The sequence below is a fragment of the Hyla sarda genome, chromosome 2 (assembly GCF_029499605.1).
Source record: "Hyla sarda isolate aHylSar1 chromosome 2, aHylSar1.hap1, whole genome shotgun sequence".
Taxonomy (NCBI): domain Eukaryota; kingdom Metazoa; phylum Chordata; class Amphibia; order Anura; family Hylidae; genus Hyla; species Hyla sarda.
The window spans coordinates 437349998-437370427 of record NC_079190.1 but is presented as its reverse complement, the minus strand read 5'-3'; the positions used below and the strand labels follow the sequence as shown (position 1 = coordinate 437370427).

The 20430-nt window shown below is 42.9% G+C and overlaps 1 protein-coding gene across 2 annotated transcripts; it reads left to right on the top strand.

Annotated features, from left to right (window-relative positions):
* Positions 1–8528: 8528 nt before the first annotated feature.
* LOC130356974 (histone H2A, sperm-like) lies at positions 8529–9596 on the top strand. Of its 2 annotated transcripts, none has more exons than XM_056559207.1 (2): positions 8529–8570; positions 9120–9596. In XM_056559207.1, the coding sequence occupies exons 1-2, from the start codon at positions 8556–8558 to the stop codon at positions 9564–9566; spliced, it is 462 nt and encodes a 153-aa protein (XP_056415182.1). In that variant the 5' UTR covers positions 8529–8555; the 3' UTR covers positions 9567–9596. The 2 variants fall into 2 exon arrangements, with proteins under 2 accessions (XP_056415182.1, XP_056415183.1); XM_056559208.1 differs by lacking the exon at positions 8529–8570 and adding an exon at positions 8633–8750.
* Positions 9597–20430: the final 10834 nt, after the last annotated feature.

The following is a 20430-nucleotide window of genomic DNA, read 5'->3' as shown; positions in this document are numbered from 1 at the left end:
CCCAAGAGAGCGATAATTGGCTACAGCTCCCTTTTATGGGCAGGGGTTGGACTAGAGCTAATTGGTCCAATACTTCTGTCAATCATCTGTACATAGAGTTATGGGTAAACATGTGACCCAAGGACCTCCAAAGGTCCTCCAACATACCATAGAGGAATTAACATAGTCACATGACCGAAGGTAAGCACACTAATATGCATTATATTAAATATGCACATTATTAAATATATGCACATAAACATTATAAAATTAGAAAAGAAGGATGTGACTAGGGGCTGTCCCACCTGGGGGATCCTACCTGAACGTAGTAACTCTATCTTTGGGCACCACCATACAAGGTACGGTTTGCAATACGGTACCGGGACACCACAAACCCCCTTACTTAAAATAAGTCGGCCTCAACGTCTGTCCCCTAAGACAGAGGGACAAAGTGAAGGTTGCTCTCTAACAGTCCTGGGCATAACTTGTCAAATGTCCATTAGTCAGGCTGTATAACACTACAAGGTTATTTAACTTTTTCTGAGGTACTAGCATATACACGGGTAAACTCATGAACAGGATTACTTGGTTCATGAATTTAGTAACAGGATAACATTATTATACATGAGATACATCCTACTTAACATTTTTGAATCTCACTAGACATTATTGCCATATTAGTTACCTATTTAGTACACTGAGGGCTTTACTGGCTTGCCTGAGGCTTTCTACCAATAAAATGGCTACTAGGGTCCATTGGCTACACGCTCTTATCCCAAGAACACAACAGATAAACCTTACCTAGTTTACCTTTTTGATTACGTGTATTTCTTTAGCTCGCAAGAGCACCTACTGGCCGGGCAGGGCATCTCACACACGTAAGAGAAAGAAGAGAACAATTAGAGTACAGAAAAGTGGCAGGAATTGAAAAATGACATAAGCTACAATTCCTAAAGTGTTTACTTCAGTGTGAGTTATTTTTGTTGTTTGGTGTACTAAGTTAAAGTGGGGTAAATACGCTTAAGGGATTAGTTTGAGGTACTATGTGTACAGTACTATGTAAAAGGTCAGTCTTGATACCTAAAGGGTGGTTTTCCCTGTGTAGACCTTTGAGATGGTGTTAGTGATGGGTGACGGAAATGTTACTCCCAGAGGAGCTGAGAGAGCCACCTACTAGCAACTACTACAAGACCTATTATTTACATTTTTTTTCTTTTTGTGTATACGCGCACAAGGCAATTTTTTTAGTGTACAATAACCATCTACATTTAGTTACCTTAGCACAAATATTTATTAAACACTCCAACAGGGTTAAGGTGCATTCACCTGATAAGTGCAATTTGAGCAAAGAATATTATGTTACTGTTGCGGTATTTACGTAAACAGACATGCAAGGATCATCAGTCCACCTGCACTAAGGACCTGCACGTCCAAATATCACGTCTCGCACAGTTTAGCCGGGCACAAACTTACGAATCTCCTACAGCTAGGAGTCTCTTGGTCTAAGGACAAGGCACAAAAGCTTGACGGTTACCGTTTCAACTGGAACAGTCTTAACATATTCCTGCTAGGCACACTTCTTAAACGTTGGAGAAAAGTCTGTGAAGACAAAACTCTAGGAAAACATAAATGTCACAGTTCAGAAGAAACTCTTGCAGTGTTGCCTTGCTCCTCTTCTGGAGACTCTACCCCTCTCAACCTCAAAAACAGGCAAAGAATTGATGTGGCTTTCCCACACCACATTAGTGAGGGTAGAGTGGGGCACTGTAGGGTAGAGATTTATAGTGGGTGCTGGTTGAGTCGGCCCCACCTCCTCGTCGGGAGTGGGCCACAGCACTTTCCTAGGCCTAGGTACTGTGGTTGGTGCCCGCAGTTTAGGCAAAACCTCCTTGGTAGGAGTAAGCCTGGGCACTTTGCAGGATACAAAAGGATGTGGCTGCTGCTGTAGAAATTCCTCCTCAGGCTGGTAGGTGGAGGCATCAGGAGTAGACCATTTTGGCCTCAGCTGGAAGGGGTCCGACTCCCAATCAGTAGATGGAAAATACTTGAAAGGAAGCTGGGTTGGAGCTGGTGGTTTTGTGACTGCGGCAGCCCACTCTCCTCGCAGGCCCTGGACGGGTGTGTACTCCACTATCTCACCCATCTCCAGGGAATGGAACTTTTTGTTGATGTATGGCCTCTGGACAGCTCGACGGTTTACGAGGATGGTATAGCCGGTGTGGCAATCAATGAGGGTACCATAACCTCTGACCTTGCAAATTATGTTGAAGTCAGCTCACTCCCTCCTTCTGAACACACCTGTGTCACGGACCCGCCTACACCGCCCCGGCTTCACAGATAAGATCCAAGAAAGTAGACAATGTCCGGCACCAGGAGTTCAGGTATAAAACTAGCGTTTATTGTAGACAAGACAAATGGTCGCAGTGGTCACCCTGATGCGTTTCACGCTGTGTAGCGCTTTGTCAAAGAGTGAAGACCAACAACTTGTTAAAATAATGTGCATACATATCACGTGATACATAAAAACAGTGGTTAACAGGAAAACACGGTATGGATCCATATATTTACTAGTTTCATTGTGTTTTTTATCTATCTATTCTCACATTTGGATATCACATGTCCCAAATATCAACAATGGTCAACAATGGAGAATAAATATACAAAACAGACAAATATATAAATAAATAATCATTAAATAAACATTATTGTAACAGGCCAGCTAGTTGCTATTATTATAATTAATATAATCGAAGAAGGATGAGGAGTAGAACAGGGGCAAATACAATTTTATATGAAAATAGCAGTAGATATGAAAATGAACCATTAGTGTACAGATCACTGCCTCTTGCTTAATATACACTAATCAGATCTAGTCTTCGGTTCAAACCATTCGGATGTATAGTTTTCAAAGAAAACATCCAAAACGTTTCCCTGTTCAGAAGATGCTTTCTCATATACCCTATACCCTATACCCTTGACCTTGTCGAACTTGGCCACTGTTGCTCTGCGACGTTCCAAGGGCTTCTCCCCTTCTCAGGGATGGTCCCACATGCGAATGTAGAATGCCTCCATTTCTTTGGTGTTTTCTTGGTAGCGGATCCTCTCCTCATGAGGCAGATGAACATGCTTGGGGGCATAAAGTTCTCTGTGTCGGGCCTTTAACTTTGCCATCACTTCAGCCAATTCGGCTTCCTGACGGGCCCTTTCCCTCTGTGCCTTAGGGACTGGTGGAAGGGTCTTCCCAGGCAGGGGTTGGAGAATATCATGCATGTACTGGATCATTTTGGGCTCATCCCCAAAGTTCCATTTTGGCAATCTTGGTGAGCGCGGTCGTGCACTCGGCAAAGCAGACAGGGGTATTTCTGGCTCAGGGCTGGTGGAGGAAGAGAATGCAGCTTCTGAAGGTGTACTTACAGAAGACTCCTCCGTCGGGATCTCAGCCCACGAACCCCATGTCCGGTGGTGAGGGGACAGTCTCACCGGTGAAGATGCTCCCGGTGTCCCAACCATTTACCCTGGAGGGGTATCCGGCCAGTCGTCATCATCGTCAGGCAATGGGGGAAGATTGCAGGACCCCTCTTCATCCAACGATAACTGCTGCAGACGGTCGGCAAGATCGTGGAATAGTTGGGCTGCGACCACCACAACTTTCCTTTGTTCCAGGGCCATCTTGGTGCGCACACCACGTGGAACGCTGCTCTCCGCCATGTCTGTACTCTCCGTCTCTTCCTTGTGCAGACTGAAGAGGTCGCTGTGCAGGGCTCCTTTTATAATAGGCTTCTCCAAAATGGCTGCCAGCCGGAAGGACGTCATTGGTGCAGCCCCGACTTCCGGTCCCCCCGGAAACAACAACTGTTTAAGTTCCCTTTCGGCAGCGATACATTTACTTGATAGCCACACCCAGGGGCGGGTCGCGGCGCAGCGCAGGCTTTCTTTGCACGCTTTTCCGGCAGCAGGTTAACTCTTGGATCGCTGACAGGACCAGAGGATCGTAGCATACATTCACTTCTCACTTTTTTGCTTCCCCCCTTACGCCAAGAAAACGCCAATTCTGCCGCATGGCGTTTTTCGGGCAAAAAACACTGCGGCCACATAATATCTATAAATCAATGAGAAATCGCTAAATTCATATTCCACATGGCGTTTTTAACTTTGCCATTTTTTTTTTATCCTTTTGGCGTTTTTTCATTCTTTTTTGGCGTTTTCCAGCCCCTTGTTTTCCAAAATCGCAGCATGTTGAGCCAATGGCAATTTTTTTTAGTCAAAATTTAATTTTGGCGTTTTTGCAGGCGTTTTTTATTTTTTTTTGGACTTTAGCGATCCAAAAAAGTGATGGAGATATCTTTTCGTAGGGTACCATTAAAAAATAAAAATAAAAAAGATACAGAAGTCAAGGAAAAAATTGTATCTAATGAAATTTATTTTTTTTATAACAAAATTTTTATTAATTTTTAAAGCAGGGATTAATGTATGTGGGCGGGCAGGGACCTAAAAATTTAGCAGACAATAATAAAAATGTAGTGTGTATGTTTTTGTCTTTTTTGCTTTATTTTTTTATTTTTTTTTAGGTAGTACTACTCCCAGCATGGAAAACACTGTTCCATGATGGGAGTAGTAGTACCTGTACTAATTGACAGCTCGCCCGTTGCGATCTTCCTGTATAATGTATAGATGCGGCCGGCCACTCTTCTATGGTCCTCTGCATTGCCGTATATATACACCTATTCATATTTCCTGCAGAGAGCTGTGATTGGCCAGAAGGTTCCAGCCAATCATAGCTCTCTGTAAGAAATATGAATAGGTGTATATATACGTCAGTGCAGGGGACCACAGAAGAGCGGCCGCATCTATACATTATACAGGAAGTTCACAGTGGGTGTCAGGAGTGACATCCACTGTGATCTTTCCTTAACTGCAGGTACTACTACTCCCAACATGTAGCGCACTCTGCTCTATGCTGGGAGCTGTAGTACCTGCATTAATAGACAGATCCCAACAGGTGTCAGAAATTACACTTGCTGCGATCTGTCTATTAATGCAGGTACTACAGCTCGTAGCATGGAACAGAGTGAGCTCCATGTTGGGAGTAGGAGTACCTGCAGGTAAGAACAGATCACAGTGGTTATCACTTCTGACACCCGATGCGATCGTCCTATCTGTTGCAGAGATGGAGCGGCTTTCTCCTGCGCTCGCATCTCTGCACTATACTCCGGCCCCTGACTCATTCATATTTCCTGCTGAGAGCGGTGATTTGCTGCAACCATCCGGCCAATCACCACTCTGGGCGGAAAATATGAATGAGTGATGTTCTTTTCACATCACTGGCCGGAGTATAGTGCATATACATCTCTGCTATATTATGGACGATCGCATTGGGTGTACAGGTACTACCATGATGGAACAGTATGTTCCATGCTGGGAGTAGTAGTACTACCTTAAAAATGTAAAAAATTTAGAAAAAAGTGAAACACACACACTTTATTAAAAATTAATTAAAATTTTGTTATAAAATATATATATTTCGTTAAATTAAAAAATTTCCATGACTAATGAATGCTTTTTTTTTTTCTTTTTTGGTACCCAACACATTTTGGGTACCACAAAAAAAAACTGCCAAGGTGCAATTTCCACACAAATGAAAAAACGCCAGAAAAAATGCCAGACGCAGGAAATTGCACTGCCGTTTTTTCAGGCGTAGAAACTTAGCCTAATGGGAGCAGTAATGTAGTGTGAACCTCCCCTTAAGTATCTGTTCAGCTTGGAGTGAATCGTTAGTTTGTTAATTGGCTGCCAACCTGTTCATTACTGACCACAGCAATACTATAAAAGCCAGGAGAGTGCTGGGGTGGTCAGAGGTTTCTGCAGTGTCTTGTGAGAGAAGTAAGTGTGGGGGGGGGGGGGGGTGTATTGCTTGAAATTATAAGATTGGGTTTATATAATTATTATATAATTTTGGCATGTCTCAAAATGTTGTAAATGTATTCAGTGTGTGCCCCATTGGTTTAAAAGGAATAAGTGCTGTGGTTTATTTTATTTTGGAAATCTACAGTAGTTTGCAGCTAGTATAGATTTCTATGGGCAGCTGCTGAGGTGGCACAATTCTTAATGAATCTGCAGAATCCAATGGCAATGGGACTTTACTGAAAGGGTTTGTGCTTCCATACACAGTGAGGTATGGAGTAATTCTCAAGCTGGGGTAAACTCTGAGCCTTTTGATGTATGGTTAGGACCCATTTACTGGTACATGTATGAAGTGAAGCTTGTGATGGGGTTTACCAATTTCTGTAATGTATACAATGGTGTAGAAGCCTATAGTCATGTGGTGACCTGCAGTTTTGAAGTTATCCTAGTAAAAATGCATCACTGCTGAGATGACTTTGGTTTTACCATATGACCATGCTGAACATACCTAATAGGACTCAAGTGTAAATGTTGCTTTTACTCTTTACTTTTCTCTAGACCCTTATTATGGTCACTTTAAAAGCTTGTCTGAGAAACTGAAGGAAAAATTTAATGCTTGCTGCTCAGTGAAGTCAATGGGCAGCAAAATCAGCTGCAGAAAATCTGCAGTAAATGTGCAAATGTTAACCTACCCTAAGGGTGCACACTCATTCTCATGTATATTGCTGCAGATTTTGCTACCCATTGACTTTAATGGGCAGCAAAAATATGCATGAGTGAACCTACCCGAAGAGCTTGTTCACATGAGCAGATTTGCTGGTTTCCTGCTGTTTGAAAGGGGGTGAGCTCTTCCTGGCTATCTGCAGGAGATTTTTGGCTGCAGAATTTCTGATGCGGAGAAGCAAGCCCCATTTAAGTCAAGGTCTGCAGCTGAAAATCTGCTGTGGAGAGCATGCCTCCTTTCAAACATGCAGTGGGGAAACCTGCATAGCTGCTCATGTGAACGAGACCTTAGGCTGTGCATCATGCTGTTTCTTTAACAAAAGAAATCCATGTATATTAAAATGTTGCAGACTTGTTTTGGTGCAGAAACACTGCAATTTTTGCAACTGATCTACAGCAAACTTTCAACATACACTTAGTGTGTATTCACATGTGCATGTTTGCTGCAGATTTTGCTGTCCGACTGCAATAGGCAGCAAGATCTGCAGCAGAAAATACGTACACGTGACACTTCTGACATGTCAAACATTTAAGGGTGTACCTATTTCATTAAATGTCTGACATGTCATCAGTGGGGCTCCAGGTTCTGCGAATCCCATGTATCTTTAGAATAAAGGGGTAGAATCTCTCAGCTGTATGTGCCTCTTCATTTCTGTTCTATGCACATAACCTAAAGTGGTATATGGATCTACACTGCAACCCTATGAGACTTCTGGCAAGTCTGTATACCTCCTTTTAGCTTCTCTAGGCGTGCAGAGCACAGATGAGGGGGTGCAGCTGAGCGCCTCTGTCCTGTCACTTTAGTGATATATGGGGGTCTTGGCACCCAGACAAATACAAACATTTGACATATCCGAACGGGTGGAGAAGTGGGGTCGGCTATGCTCCAGAGATGCACTGCCTCTTTCCTGCTATGTCCTGCTATTGATCGATAGTGCAGGAGCAGTATACATGGCGGCTGCAGCAGGTGAGCTCTGGATCAATCCATTAAGTGATAAAGCAGGAGAGGGGTTGCATGGCCCCCCGCAGAGTGAATACTGGGCCCTACTTCTCTGGCTTCTCCTGGGCTGGATTACAAAATCTTCAGCAAAAGTATGGCTATATATAATTCAATGGGGGAGATCTCTTAAATCCTCTGTAGAGGAAGAGTGGTGCCTTTGCCCAGAACAACCAGATTGCTGCTTTTATTTTTCAGAGACTTTTTAAATGAAAGAAGCGATCTTATTGGTTGCTAATGGGACTCTGTACCACTTCTTCTACACAGGTTTGGATAAATCTTTTGTTTCCACTCAATGGGGGATTTCTCAAAGCTATTTCCTGCATCAATATTGACTTAACTACAGAGGGTTAGGTTGGTTTATTGTGCGCCTAAGTTATCAAAAGTTGCACGGCTCTTGATAAATTCTGCGCACGGACTTCGGGATCTACAGTTTAGACTGTATTTAAACCTGCTCCAACATGGTCTGACTTCAGCTTGCTTTCCGCCAATGCATTTTTCTGTCAAAAATAGACTAGAATGCATCATGTACTAAAAATCCTCTAAAGCAAGTCACACATTTAGACTGCGACTTCTTGAGACACAATTTTAGAGGGGGAAAAACAAGTTTAAATCCTTTGATAAATACCCCCCAATGTTTTTGTCTGTATCCATAAGGGATGTATGTGTGAGGTGCAGGGCAGATGTAATTGCCCTAGGGGCAGATGGTATTAATCCCTTGACACCAGGGTGTGATTTAGCCTTAACCACCCAAAGGTATACTGCTGGATCCTGGGCTAGGCACTGGGGCAATGAAGACACTGATGCAAAGTTACAGACAATGGTAGCTTTACTGAGGCTAGACAGTTGGTAAAGTCTAAACAGTTCAGCCAGGGCCCACGGAGGTGACCAGTGATGCAGAGACCTTGCGGGTTTGCTGGGACTTGTAATTGGACTGGAGAATTTAGTGCAGGCCATGCTGGGTAGACAGGTGACTTTATATTACTTGCACTTGACTTGAGGCCTCCACTACTCTGGACACTCTAGGCAGGACTTTACTGGACCTCAGCAGGAAGCAAGAGAAGCTAGCTCCACCCAGGGCTTATATGGGGAGTCTAAAAGGGAGCCCATAGGTCACTCTGGGGGTCAGCTGGTCACTGGAACCTTCTAGGTAACAATCACATGGTACATTTTTTTTTATTAAAGGTATAACACATCTCTTAATATCAACATGTATACAAATGGGGAACTACAGGGGGCCCTGGGGACATTGAGGGACACTGCCTGACAGGGCAGAAAAGGTACAGGGCAACACCGTCCCGTTCTGGGCCACCACATATACCTAAACTAACTGCTTACATTACTAAATGTGGCATTTGCAAAAAACACAGGTTTAAAATGCGTTTTTGTTTTGTTTTTCCCTTTTTGGAGCAAAAAGTCTGAAGTTCTGTCAATTTTTTTTTCAATTTGTTTAAATTGAATGACTGCCAAACTTGTAATTTATATGCTAATTGCTTTAATCTTTTCCATATTTCCATAGTTACAAATTTGCTGTCTAACTGCCTTCAATATGTCTGGTCGTGGTAAGAAGGTCCAGAAACCAGCAGCTGGTAAGGCCTCCAGATCGTCCAAGGCAGGGCTCCAGTTCCCAGTAGGCCGTATCCACAGGTTCCTGAGGAAGGGAAACTACGCTGAGAGGATTGGATCTGGAGCCAGCATCTATCTAGCTGCCACCCTGGAATACCTGTGTGCTGAGGTCCTGGAGCTGGCGGGAAACGCAGCCAGAGACAACAAGAAATCCAGGATCTTGCCCAGACACATCCAACTGGCTGTCAGGAATGATGAGGAACTGGCCAAGCTGTTTGATGGGGTCACCATTGCCGAGGGAGGTGTCCTGCCAAATATCCAAGCAATCCTACTGCCAAAGAAGACTGGAAAAGGAGCGTCCTCACAAGAACCCAAAGTTGCAGAGTCTCAGGATTTCTAAAGTTTACGTAATACCTTTTGTATGTTTGTATTCCTTAACAAGAAGCTAAATCTTATTGGAAAGTGTTTTTTAAATCTTAAGTTATCAATAAATTAACCTTTTTCTAAAACTGCTTTGTAATGGTTTAATGGTGACAAAGGTATACTGCACAAAATAGACAAATTATACAGTGTTGCGTTGGAAAGAGTAGAGGGTCCCTGGGTAAGTATAGGGTTCACACTTGTAAAGTACTGACCAGGCTTTAGCTAGGGCTACAATGCAAGGCAACAATGTCTACCACTGAGCCACTTTGTAGCCTTCCTCCTGAGCAACTGATTACCAAATTTTGCCAGTCTTGGGAGTCCCTCTTGGGATCCCAGTGCCTGCTAAATAATGAAGGGGAGATATATTAAAACCTGTGCAGAAAAAGTTGACCAGTTGCCTATAGCAACCAATCAGCTTGCTGCTTTCATCATTGAAAAGGCCTCAAAGCAGTTCACATTGGCAGCACAATGTCTTGGGCCGGCCCTGTGAGGATGGTTTTCTTTAAGAAGGGAAGTTTGCAGTGTCCCATTACAATTTACCAGCTACTGAAGTGTGGTTGTGGATGACAAGTTCTCAGTGTGTGAACTTGTATCGGAGTCATTAATGGGGTAGTTTATTTATTTATTTTCCTTCAAACAAATTGGAGTCAAAGTTAAACAGATCTGTAGATTACTTCTGGAGATGAGCGAAATTAGTGATTCGATTAATCACAAACTTCGTGGCTCAGCAGTTGCTTGCTTTAGCCTGCATAAATTCAGCCTTCAGTTGCTCTAATGGGCTGGGAAAGGTGGATACAGTCCTAAGAGTCTCCTATGAGGCTCTGCCACTGGTCGCACCTGTCATGCCCCTATTCAAACCCCCAAATCCCCCACACAAACTAATTGTCTCTACAATCTTCCCATCTATAAGTTAGGCAGTTATGTAGTTAGGCAGCCAGGTATGTACATAGGTAGAGAACTAGGTAAGTAGTTAGGCATCTGGGTATAAAGGCACATTAGGTACAGGCAGCAGCAGTGTTCCCCCAATAGTAGGTACAGGCAGCAGCAGAGTTCTCCCACAGTAGGTATAGGCTGTTGCCCCCGTCCCCACCACCTGATTGTCTCGCGCAGCGATCTCCTCACCACAGCCGGGGCCCTCGTCTTCCATCCTTCACAGTGAAGGCACTGATGAGTGTCATCAGTGCCTGCACTGCATGGGGGCAGAGGTCCCATCTCCTGTGTAGGCTGCACATACAGCAGAAAGCAGCACCGTCTGCCTGGGGATCCAGGACAAGTCCTGGATCCTAAGTGGCAGGCCCTTTACCCGGCCGGACCCTCAGTCACTCCACCCCTACCTTCAGTGCTCATCAGCTGCTGTATGCTCCCAAGGAAGCTGGTGTTTTCAGACTGACCAGCACTCTCTGCTGACACCTCTGTCGGTGTCAAACTGTCCAGAACAGAGGCTTTCTATGGTTATTTGCTCATTCTCTGGACAGTTCCTGACATAGATGTGTGGTTCTTTCCAGTCTGACACAACTTCAGTAGTACACAGCCACTAAGTACTGGAAGGCTTAAGATTTTTAAATAGAAGTAATTTACAGATCTGTACACTTCTGGCACCAGTTGACTTGAAGAAATTGTTTACCGGAGTACCCCTTAAGACTTATCACCTTGAATTATTTTACTGCCACTGCATACACGTAGTAGAAGTGCAAGAGTTAAATAGTCACTCTACTACCACCACTGGCGGATTGCATCTGTAAGGAGGCATGGAAAATTGGTCTCATTACTCATCAGTTGTACAATGACTCCTCAGTTAGCTATGTAGAAGAGCTTAGAGATTATGAGGAAGGAGTCTCCAATGTTATCTCTCACCAGAGGGCTTGAACAGGCAAATCTAGACTAGCATGCACACGTGCCTTACTGCCTCCTGCTAATTCATGTTAGAGGCTTAGGCCTAGTTCACTATTCCATAATCCAGCTAAATGTAACCAATGTCTGGCCCCTGCCAGTCCAGTTTCTGTTGCCAAAGTTAATCAGTCGGTGATGGTGGTCACGGCACCACATGTATCTTGTTCCTACTGAGGTAGAATCATCCAGACAGAAGAGGGAAATGGTTGAGCAAGTACTCTCACAATCTTTGAAATTTGTGCTGCATGTCTACCCTGTCCGGATAGTCTATTTCACACCCTGCTATAGGAAACCATAATAGATGGAACCATGAGTTAAGTCTTCAGGTATCCTACACCAGTTAGCTAGCTTGTGTAGGTGTGGTAACCCAGGAGTTATATGCTTAGCACTAAGTTTAATACAGGACTGGATTGCGGTAAGTTCATGATGCCAGAAATAGGATTGTGTAGACTGTATATTTCTGATAACAGTTGTAGTAGGTGGTGTGAGTGGTACAACCCTGTATCACTAGGAAGATTTCCAGAAACCACTTTCAATAAAGCTAAAATCCTTACATAAGGCCCCAGGAAAAAGAACCTAAAAATCCAAGGTTTTAGGGGGAAACTTGATGCTTCCTTAGCAGTTATATGCAATGCAAATATGTTTGTAAAATTGTAAAGACTCTTTCAATACTACCAATCTTCCAAAGTGCATCTAGTCACTGTCATTGGTAGAATGTGGTGTACACAGACCTGATGAGAATTTACTTGTAAATGTGTACTTGTAGTCGTACTTTAGTGTTGCACTAGCTAATGTCCTATTTTTAAGCAAACGAGGGTCATCACAGGGGTGGTGCATGTCTGCAAGGGTTCCTTCACCACTCACTAAGTGGGTGGTGCTATGCAGGGACGTGCAGACATTTTGGGGGGGGTGGCAGGGGTTTACAGGGGTACTCCACCCCTAGACATCTTATCCCTTATCCAAAGGATAGGGGATAAGATGTCAGATTGCAGGGGTCCTGCTTCTGGGAACCCCCACGATCTCTCCTGCAGCGCCCCCTGTCATCTGCTTCCCAGAGTATTGTGCGGTCACAATCCCACCCCCTCAATATGCCTATGGGAGGGGGGCTGTGAGATTACGATACACCAGCCCCTGTATCGCCCATCATTAGGCACAGAGGAAAGTTTGCTCTGTACAGGGGATTCTGCAGGAGAGAGCGCTGGGGTTCCCAGTGGCCACCCCCCCCCCCCCCAGCAATCAGACAACTTATCCCTATCCTTTTGGATAAGGGATAAGATGTCTAGGGGTGGAATACCCCTTTAAGTGAAAGGCACTTTTCCAGTGAGACATAGGGGGGGCCCCTAAGCTTCTCCTCCACGGTATGTAACACCCATACCAACATACCTTTTTTACCCCTACCAAATTGCTTCAACTGTACTAATATGACCTGCCCATTGCCATTTTCTATGCCCATAGTGTCACCTACACACTGCCACCCCTCAGTCACCCCTAGTTGAAGGCCTCCTGGCTGCCAAGTATGGAAGTCTGTGAGGTCCAACGACAGGCTGAGTGTCAGTGTAGTGGTGTGTATGTATATGTGTAAATATACATACAAAAAAAATTTTGGTTAGTAAATTTGAGTAGCCATATTAGTCCAGTGATGCAGATGCAAATCAAAAAATTTTGCAGTATCTTGTAATACCTTTTTTATTTACAAGGCTTGTCTCCACAAAATTCTGTTAGTCCAATAAAAAAGGTATTACAAGATACTGCAACATTTTTTGATTTGCATCTATAATGTATTATAAATATACACAGAGGTACTGCAGTATAGTAACAGGGGAATAAAAAATAAAAGGTTTGTCAAAAATAGTGTAAAATATAATTACCCTTTTGCCATTAAAGCCTCGTATTATTAGAAAATGAAATAAAAAAAAAAGTAAACTTATACATAATGATTATTGCCATATCTGTAAAAGACAAAAAATGCTATTTATCCCACATGGTGAATGCCATAAAAAAAAAAAAAAAGAATTTTGGTCCAAAGCATAAAATAAATATAAACAATGGCAAAAAATGGTACCAATAAGGACAGGTTGTCCCCCAAAAAATAAACACATAACGTGGGCGGATGAAAGAGATTATGACAGAATATGGCAACACAAAGGGGAAAAAAGATTTTGTTGTGAAAAGGAAAAAACATGTAAAAAGCTATATAAATTGGGTATCGCCATAATCGGACCAACCGACAGAATGAAGAGAACATTATTTTTACTGCATGATGAGCCATAAACTAATTTAAAAACCAGAAATGTTCTAATTTTCCACACAAAAAAATACTGCATGCATCAACAAATGTGGACCAAAATGTATCAGTCTTTGGGTCGAATTGATAAATTTGGTGCAAATAAGCCAAAAACACAGCAAAAAGAAATGTTAGGAGGAATGACTGTACACAGACTCACAATGATAAATCTCCCCCATAGTTCTTGGATAAGTGCCTAGAGGCCTGACCAAAGGTCTCTCAAAAATCCAATATCCAGAAAAAACGAAAAGTGGCACTCCAGCAATCCAACACAAAACCAAAGTGCACTGCATACCTCCCAACCGTCCTGGATCTGGTGGGACATTCCCACTTTTAGGGTGATGTCCCGCCATCCTGGAAAGGCCCCCACATGTCCCGCATTTAAATGTAAATGCCTCTTATGAGGCGTCTACAGTTAAATATGGCACTTGGTGGGAAGTTTGACAGGGTGAAGTGCCATTGGCCGCAAGCTACAGTTAGCCAGAAGACGGAGCGCAGAGGAAGAAGAAATAAGATAAGAAGGAGATGCCGGAGCTGACAGGAAGAAGACAGAAGTGCCGCAGCAGGTAAGTATAAGGGCGGCAATACTGCTGTCTAATTAATTTTCTAATATGGGGGGTGACTATTGCTGTCTAGTAGGGTGGGACACTTGCTGCCTAGTGGGGAGGGCACTACTTCTGTCTAGTATGGGGGGAGACTACTTCTGCCTAGTCGTGGGGGTGGGGGGCACTACTGCTGTCTAGCATCGCACATTTTGCTTTCACTACTGCAACTTGAAGTGGGGTTACAAATTGGTGTTCTGAAGTCATTTATTTTTTGCTTATGTGTGCTAAAAAAAATGGTATTCAGAAGTGATTTATTGTTTTTTTGCTTATGTGAGCCAAATGTATCAACCCCCTGTGATAGTATGATAAATATGTCACACATAAGAAAAATCGGGAGCAGCATCTGCTATATTTGCTTATTTATGAGTAATTATGGTTTCATCTATTTCTCATAAAACAAGCATTCTTATCAACACCTTTTTCTCTGCATTGTATCATACCTTGGTTATTTCTCCTGAAAATGTATGCATAAATTGCAACTGGATATTGCCATTCTCTTTGTGAAAGGTGTGTGTCCCTGCATAGCCTCATGGACAGAGGAATTTCGTAATGAAGAAGAGAGAATATACTTTTGCATTATAATTTTATGGGGAATACAAACTTAAAGTAGAACAGACATGTTAAGTAGGCTACTTGCTCCTCTTTATACTATAGAGGAAACTTTGCCTTTAAATTAGTTACAAAAACTCTTTATATAAATTGCAGCAACGCATATCTAAAAATGACTGGTATTAATAAACAGGAATAACGAGTTCTAGAAACACATGGCCTGCTTTACTACACTTTCTACAATAAGTTCCTGCTTAAACATGAGCACAAAGTATTCTCACTTTACATTACTAGGTGTCCTCAATATACCTGGGAACCATTCCACAGCAGACTAGATGTTCTGTGTATTGCTGAATTGCAGAATCTGTAGAACCGGTTATCAAGCATAGATAAATATAATTATTCAGTAATATCCTTATAATGTAATACACCCAGAGACAAAATTATACCACACCTATACCTATTGGATGCATTGGTATGAGTAATACTAAGTTCAACATAAACAATCTAGGTCAAATAAATAAATTTGGGGGCTTTTAGTAAGATCATCATAATAAACCATGTTTGTAGATTGGTCATGCAAGATGGCATGGCTGTGAGTAATAGGAGGAATATAGATTTCACTATAATAGACTTGTGGATATCATGACCCATCCTTCCTTCAGTGATGGACTCGGAATTACATGGTTCTGTGGCTCATAATTAAATTTCCTTCTTACCCAAGAGATGTTTACACACAAATACACTAAGATCAATCTTTGAGAAAGTCAATTGATATTATTTTAGAAAACTATCCCTGGTATTTCAGTGAATTTTGAGTTGGTTAACTGAAAGATATCAGAGGATTGTTGCTATTGTTGTGCATTCTAAAGAAAGACTGGTTATAAGTGGGGGCCACAATGGTTTGTTCTAGGCCCTGTTCTTTAGTCATACACAGTGGCCACACCTTTAGCATCCCCATTGCCATGGGAAAAGAATGTATAGAACAATACTCCTCGAGACGGTACCAATGACTTAACTATGTGTGTTAGCCCTTGGGGCGTGTATGGTAGGGATGGTATGGTGTTGGTATATGAGGGGTTAATATTAACCCTGTCACTCGTGACGCCAGGGTGAGGGCTGGTATGCTGAATCTATGTTCTGGCCTATCACCGCCCTTCCCAGAAGCGATACGTGCAATGAAATGACTGAAGGTCCACAAGCAGATTTAACTTGAACTTGAATAACTTTACTGCAGTGCTGGCAATATCCAATGCGTAGTAACAGTCTCATATAACAGCTCTTAGGTTGCTTAGCGACTGGCAGAGGTTGCGGACCTTGCGTTAAACTTTTAGTCTCTGAATTTAGGGAGTGATGGGCAGATCCGTCCGGATTTAGGGGAAATATTGGGTCTGGTGATACTGCAGAGTGCTTAGGGGATGACACACTCTATAATTTAGATCATTCAGCTGTTGCCGCGAGGCTCAGGCCTAACTCACTGCGATTACTGCGATATAGGTCTTCTCTCATCAAGAGCCAGGAGAAAGAGAGCGAGAAGATGGCCGCCGCTCCCTTATATGGGTAGGGGCGTGGCGATTCTGGTTGGTCCGAACGTCTGCCATTCACCAGTACATGGTGTGATGGGATTGCTGATGTAAGAGGGCCTCCAAAGGTCCTTAAGCTAAAACCATAGAGTTCACTTTGTCACATGACCCGCAGGTCCTGCAACGCTAATAGAAACAGGTAATTAACCATTTATATACAGAAATAATACCATATACATTATTATATGGACAAATTAGAAATCTATATACTATAATAGATGCGACTAGGGGCGGACTGACTAACCGAGATTACTAAGTCCTAGGGACTCTGGCTACGGGGACCCATAGATAAATAAGTACCGTATGAAATGCGATACTGGGATACCACATATGCATTTTAATAAATTTGTATTGGTTCCAAGGGAGCAATATAGCAAAGTTATTGCCACACAGGGGAATTGCTAGGGGGGTGCTAATGGAGCTGTGGCCCTGGGTCTCAGGCCCATAGCCCCGGGTCTCTGGCTACCGTTGTTCTTTTTTTTTTTTTTTTTTTTTTTTATTGTCACCACTGCTTGAAGACAGTGGTGGCTTCAGGGAAGTGGCATGATGATTCTGGTGCCTGTCAGCCCACTGTTCTCCCGCCCTGGGCCCATAGCCATGGTCTCAGAAGACTTCAGCCCTTCAGGCAGACAGACTTTACACGTTCCAGCGTGCATTTACGGGGCATGTCCCTAAGGGGTTAAAAAAAGAGAGAGAGAAAAATGCACAATGTTCCCCCTCTATTTGCTAACCAGCCAGGTAGAAATTTTTTTTTTAAATGTATATCCCCCCCCCCCCCCCCCCCATAAAATATTTCCCATAAAATTTTTTTAAATATAACAAACTATTATATATCTGGTATTGTCACATGTGTAAATGTCTGATCTTTGAAAATATAACGTTTATTATCCCACACGGTGAACGGGGTTAACTTAAAAGAATTCAAAATGCCAAAATTGATGATTTTGCTCTTAGAGGTATTCCTAAACTTTAAAATGATCCCCTATCCACAGGATAGCTAGGTGATTGGTGAGGTCTGCCTACTGGGACACCCACTAATCACCAGAATGGAGTAGTAATGGCCCTGAAAATGCTTCATGCATTCTTTTAGGGGCAGGTCTAAGGGTGTGTTTAGGGCATGTCTGAGGGTGTGTTTAGGGGGCGTAGTTGGGCTATGGGCTCTAACCCTGGGTCTTTTGGAGACCTAGCAAGGCCCCTGTTGCAACATAATAATGAGTGCATAGCAGTACATGTGGTTAAAGGGGTACTCCACTGGAAAACATTTTTAAATCAACTGGTGCCAGAAAGTTAAACAGATTTGTAAATTTCTTCTATTAAAAAATCCTAATCCTTCCATTACTTATCAGCTGCTATATGATCCACAGGAAGTTCTTTTCTTCTTAAATTTCCTTTCTGCCTGACCACAGTGCTCTCTGCTGACACCTCTGTCCATTTTAGAAACTGTCCATAGTAGGAGAAAATCCCCATAGAAAACCTATCCTACTCTAGACAGTTCCTAAAATGGACAGAGGTGTCAGCAGAGAGCACTGTGGTCAGACAGAAAGGAAATTAAAAAACAAAAGAACTTCCTGTGTATCATATAGCAGCTGATAAGTACTGGAAGGATTAAGATTTTTTAATAGAAGCAATTTACAAATCTGTTTAACTTTCTCGCACCAGTTTGTTTAAAAAAAATGTTTTCCAGTGGAGTACTCCTTTAATGTGGATAAGTGTGAGATAATGCACCTGGGACGTAAAAACCCATGTGATACCGTCCTAACCTCAGTATGTAAGGAAAGGGATTTAGGGGTCCTTTTTTCAGAAGATTTGAAGGCAGGCAGACAATGTCATAGAGCAGCAGGAAATGCTAGCAGAATGCTTGGATGTTTAGGGAGAGGTATAAGCAGTAGAGAGGGAAGTGCTCATACCGCTGTACAGAACACTGGTGAGACCTCACTTGGAGTACTGTGCACAGTACTGGAGGCTGTATCTTCAGAAGGATATAGATACTCTAGAGAGAGTTCAGAGAAGATACTAAACTAGTACATAGATTGCAGGATAAAACTTACCAGGAGAGGTTAAAGGGGTATTCCATGAATTTATTTTATTTGACTATGCTATACGGGCTGTAAATTTAGTATAATTCATAATATAGTGTCTGTACCTGTGTGTGACAGTTTTCTCAGAATTCTTCTGTGATTTTCATCTCACTATTTATTTTTATCTGTATACAAAATTACTGTTATCTCAGATTTTTCCCAGGTTGCAATGCGGCCAAGACCTGACTCGCTAGTCAGCTGATGACAGGGAGCCTGTCTGCTTCATTGGGTGGAGGGATCGCTTGGTGGGGGAGAGATCATTCTGCAACTATTGCAACAGCTGTAGGCACCCTGATTGAAAACCACAGGTCTTTTGAAAGGATGCAGCTCATTTATGTTTCAGTGGGGGGGAGTGGCTGATGTGTGGTAGGGAAGAAAATGGAATTATGGCATTTGTAAGCAAAGAATAAAACTCAAAAAGGAAATACCAGTTCACAAAAAGCTAGCCACAGTGTTATGGTAATCTCACAGCATAGCCATTTATCCCCAAGACAAGCGCAGATCCTTCCTAAGCATGTCCATTGCTGTCTGCCAGGTATGTACTAAAATCACCTTATGGTGGATAACCCCTTTAAAGGACCTTAACATGGGTAGCTTGGAAGAAAGAAGAGACAGAGGGGATACGATAGAAACATTTAACCCCTTGAGAACCAAGCCAATTTTGACCTTAAATAGGCACTGTCAGATACAAAAATTTTTAATATGTTGTAAAGCATACAAAACCAATAGGTTTTGCAATTGCTTTCTTTAGAAAATGTTAACTAATTCAGGGTAAAAAAAAGCCAGTCAACTAGGGGTCCCCCTCCATGCTTGGACACACCAGTGTGCAGTGTGCAGTGTCCAGCGGTCATCGCCTACGTGATGGACCCATCCTCTGATTGACAGCAGGTCCAGCGCTGGGAGCGCACAGACCTCAGTAAGCCTCTGAGCAGGATGGGGAAGGCTCGCGGTGCATCGGCATCACCCCACGCCCCGAGCAGCCACTGAATGGTAGTATGTTTATGATGCCTGTACACTGCCGCCCGACACCGCCGCCCGGGTGAGTCCTTTACAGTGTTGCGGATGTGCAGGGCTAAATCTTCTGGCCAGGCTGAGTGGGAAGAGGACGCCCCCACAGGAGCTGCCGCTCCTGGACAATGCCGCTGCTAAGAGCCCGGAGGAGCGGGGCGGGCATAGCGGGTGGATGTTTACAGTAAACTGTCTGAAACTGCAACTCCCAGCATACCCTGACAGTGTGGACATGCTGGGAGTTGTAGTTTTACTAATGGTAGGGAAGATGTCAGTAGACAGCATACTAAAGGGGGCAGAGACCAGCACAGCGAGGCCATGCCCCCTCCCTTGAAGAGGTATTCAAACTAGTGAGCTACAATAAAAGTGTTATAAAAAAAAAAAAAAAATAAAGGTGCTAGACACATACTAATAGTAATATATATATATATATATATATATATATATATATATATATATATATATAAAAAATTGTTGGATCAGACAGGTATGCGTTAAGGACCAGGCCAATTTTCGGATTTGCACTTTTGTTTTTTCCTCCCTCCCTTCTAAAAATCAGAACACTTTAAATTTTGCACCTACAGACCCATAGAAGGACATGGGCAAAAAGAGCAAACTAGACAGAGCTACATAAGTCTAACACTACACCCTTCCACGTGTTACAACAACAGAGATATAACAATTGTTGCTTATCACTGGATTATTGATGATGATTATTACGTCTATATCCGGCAGATGAAAAAGTTTACTCATTGTTGGATCTGCCATACTTGTCAAGGATTCCTTGTTTCTAATCCTCTAAACAATCACATGCATGAGCTGCAAAACCAGTCACCGAACATTC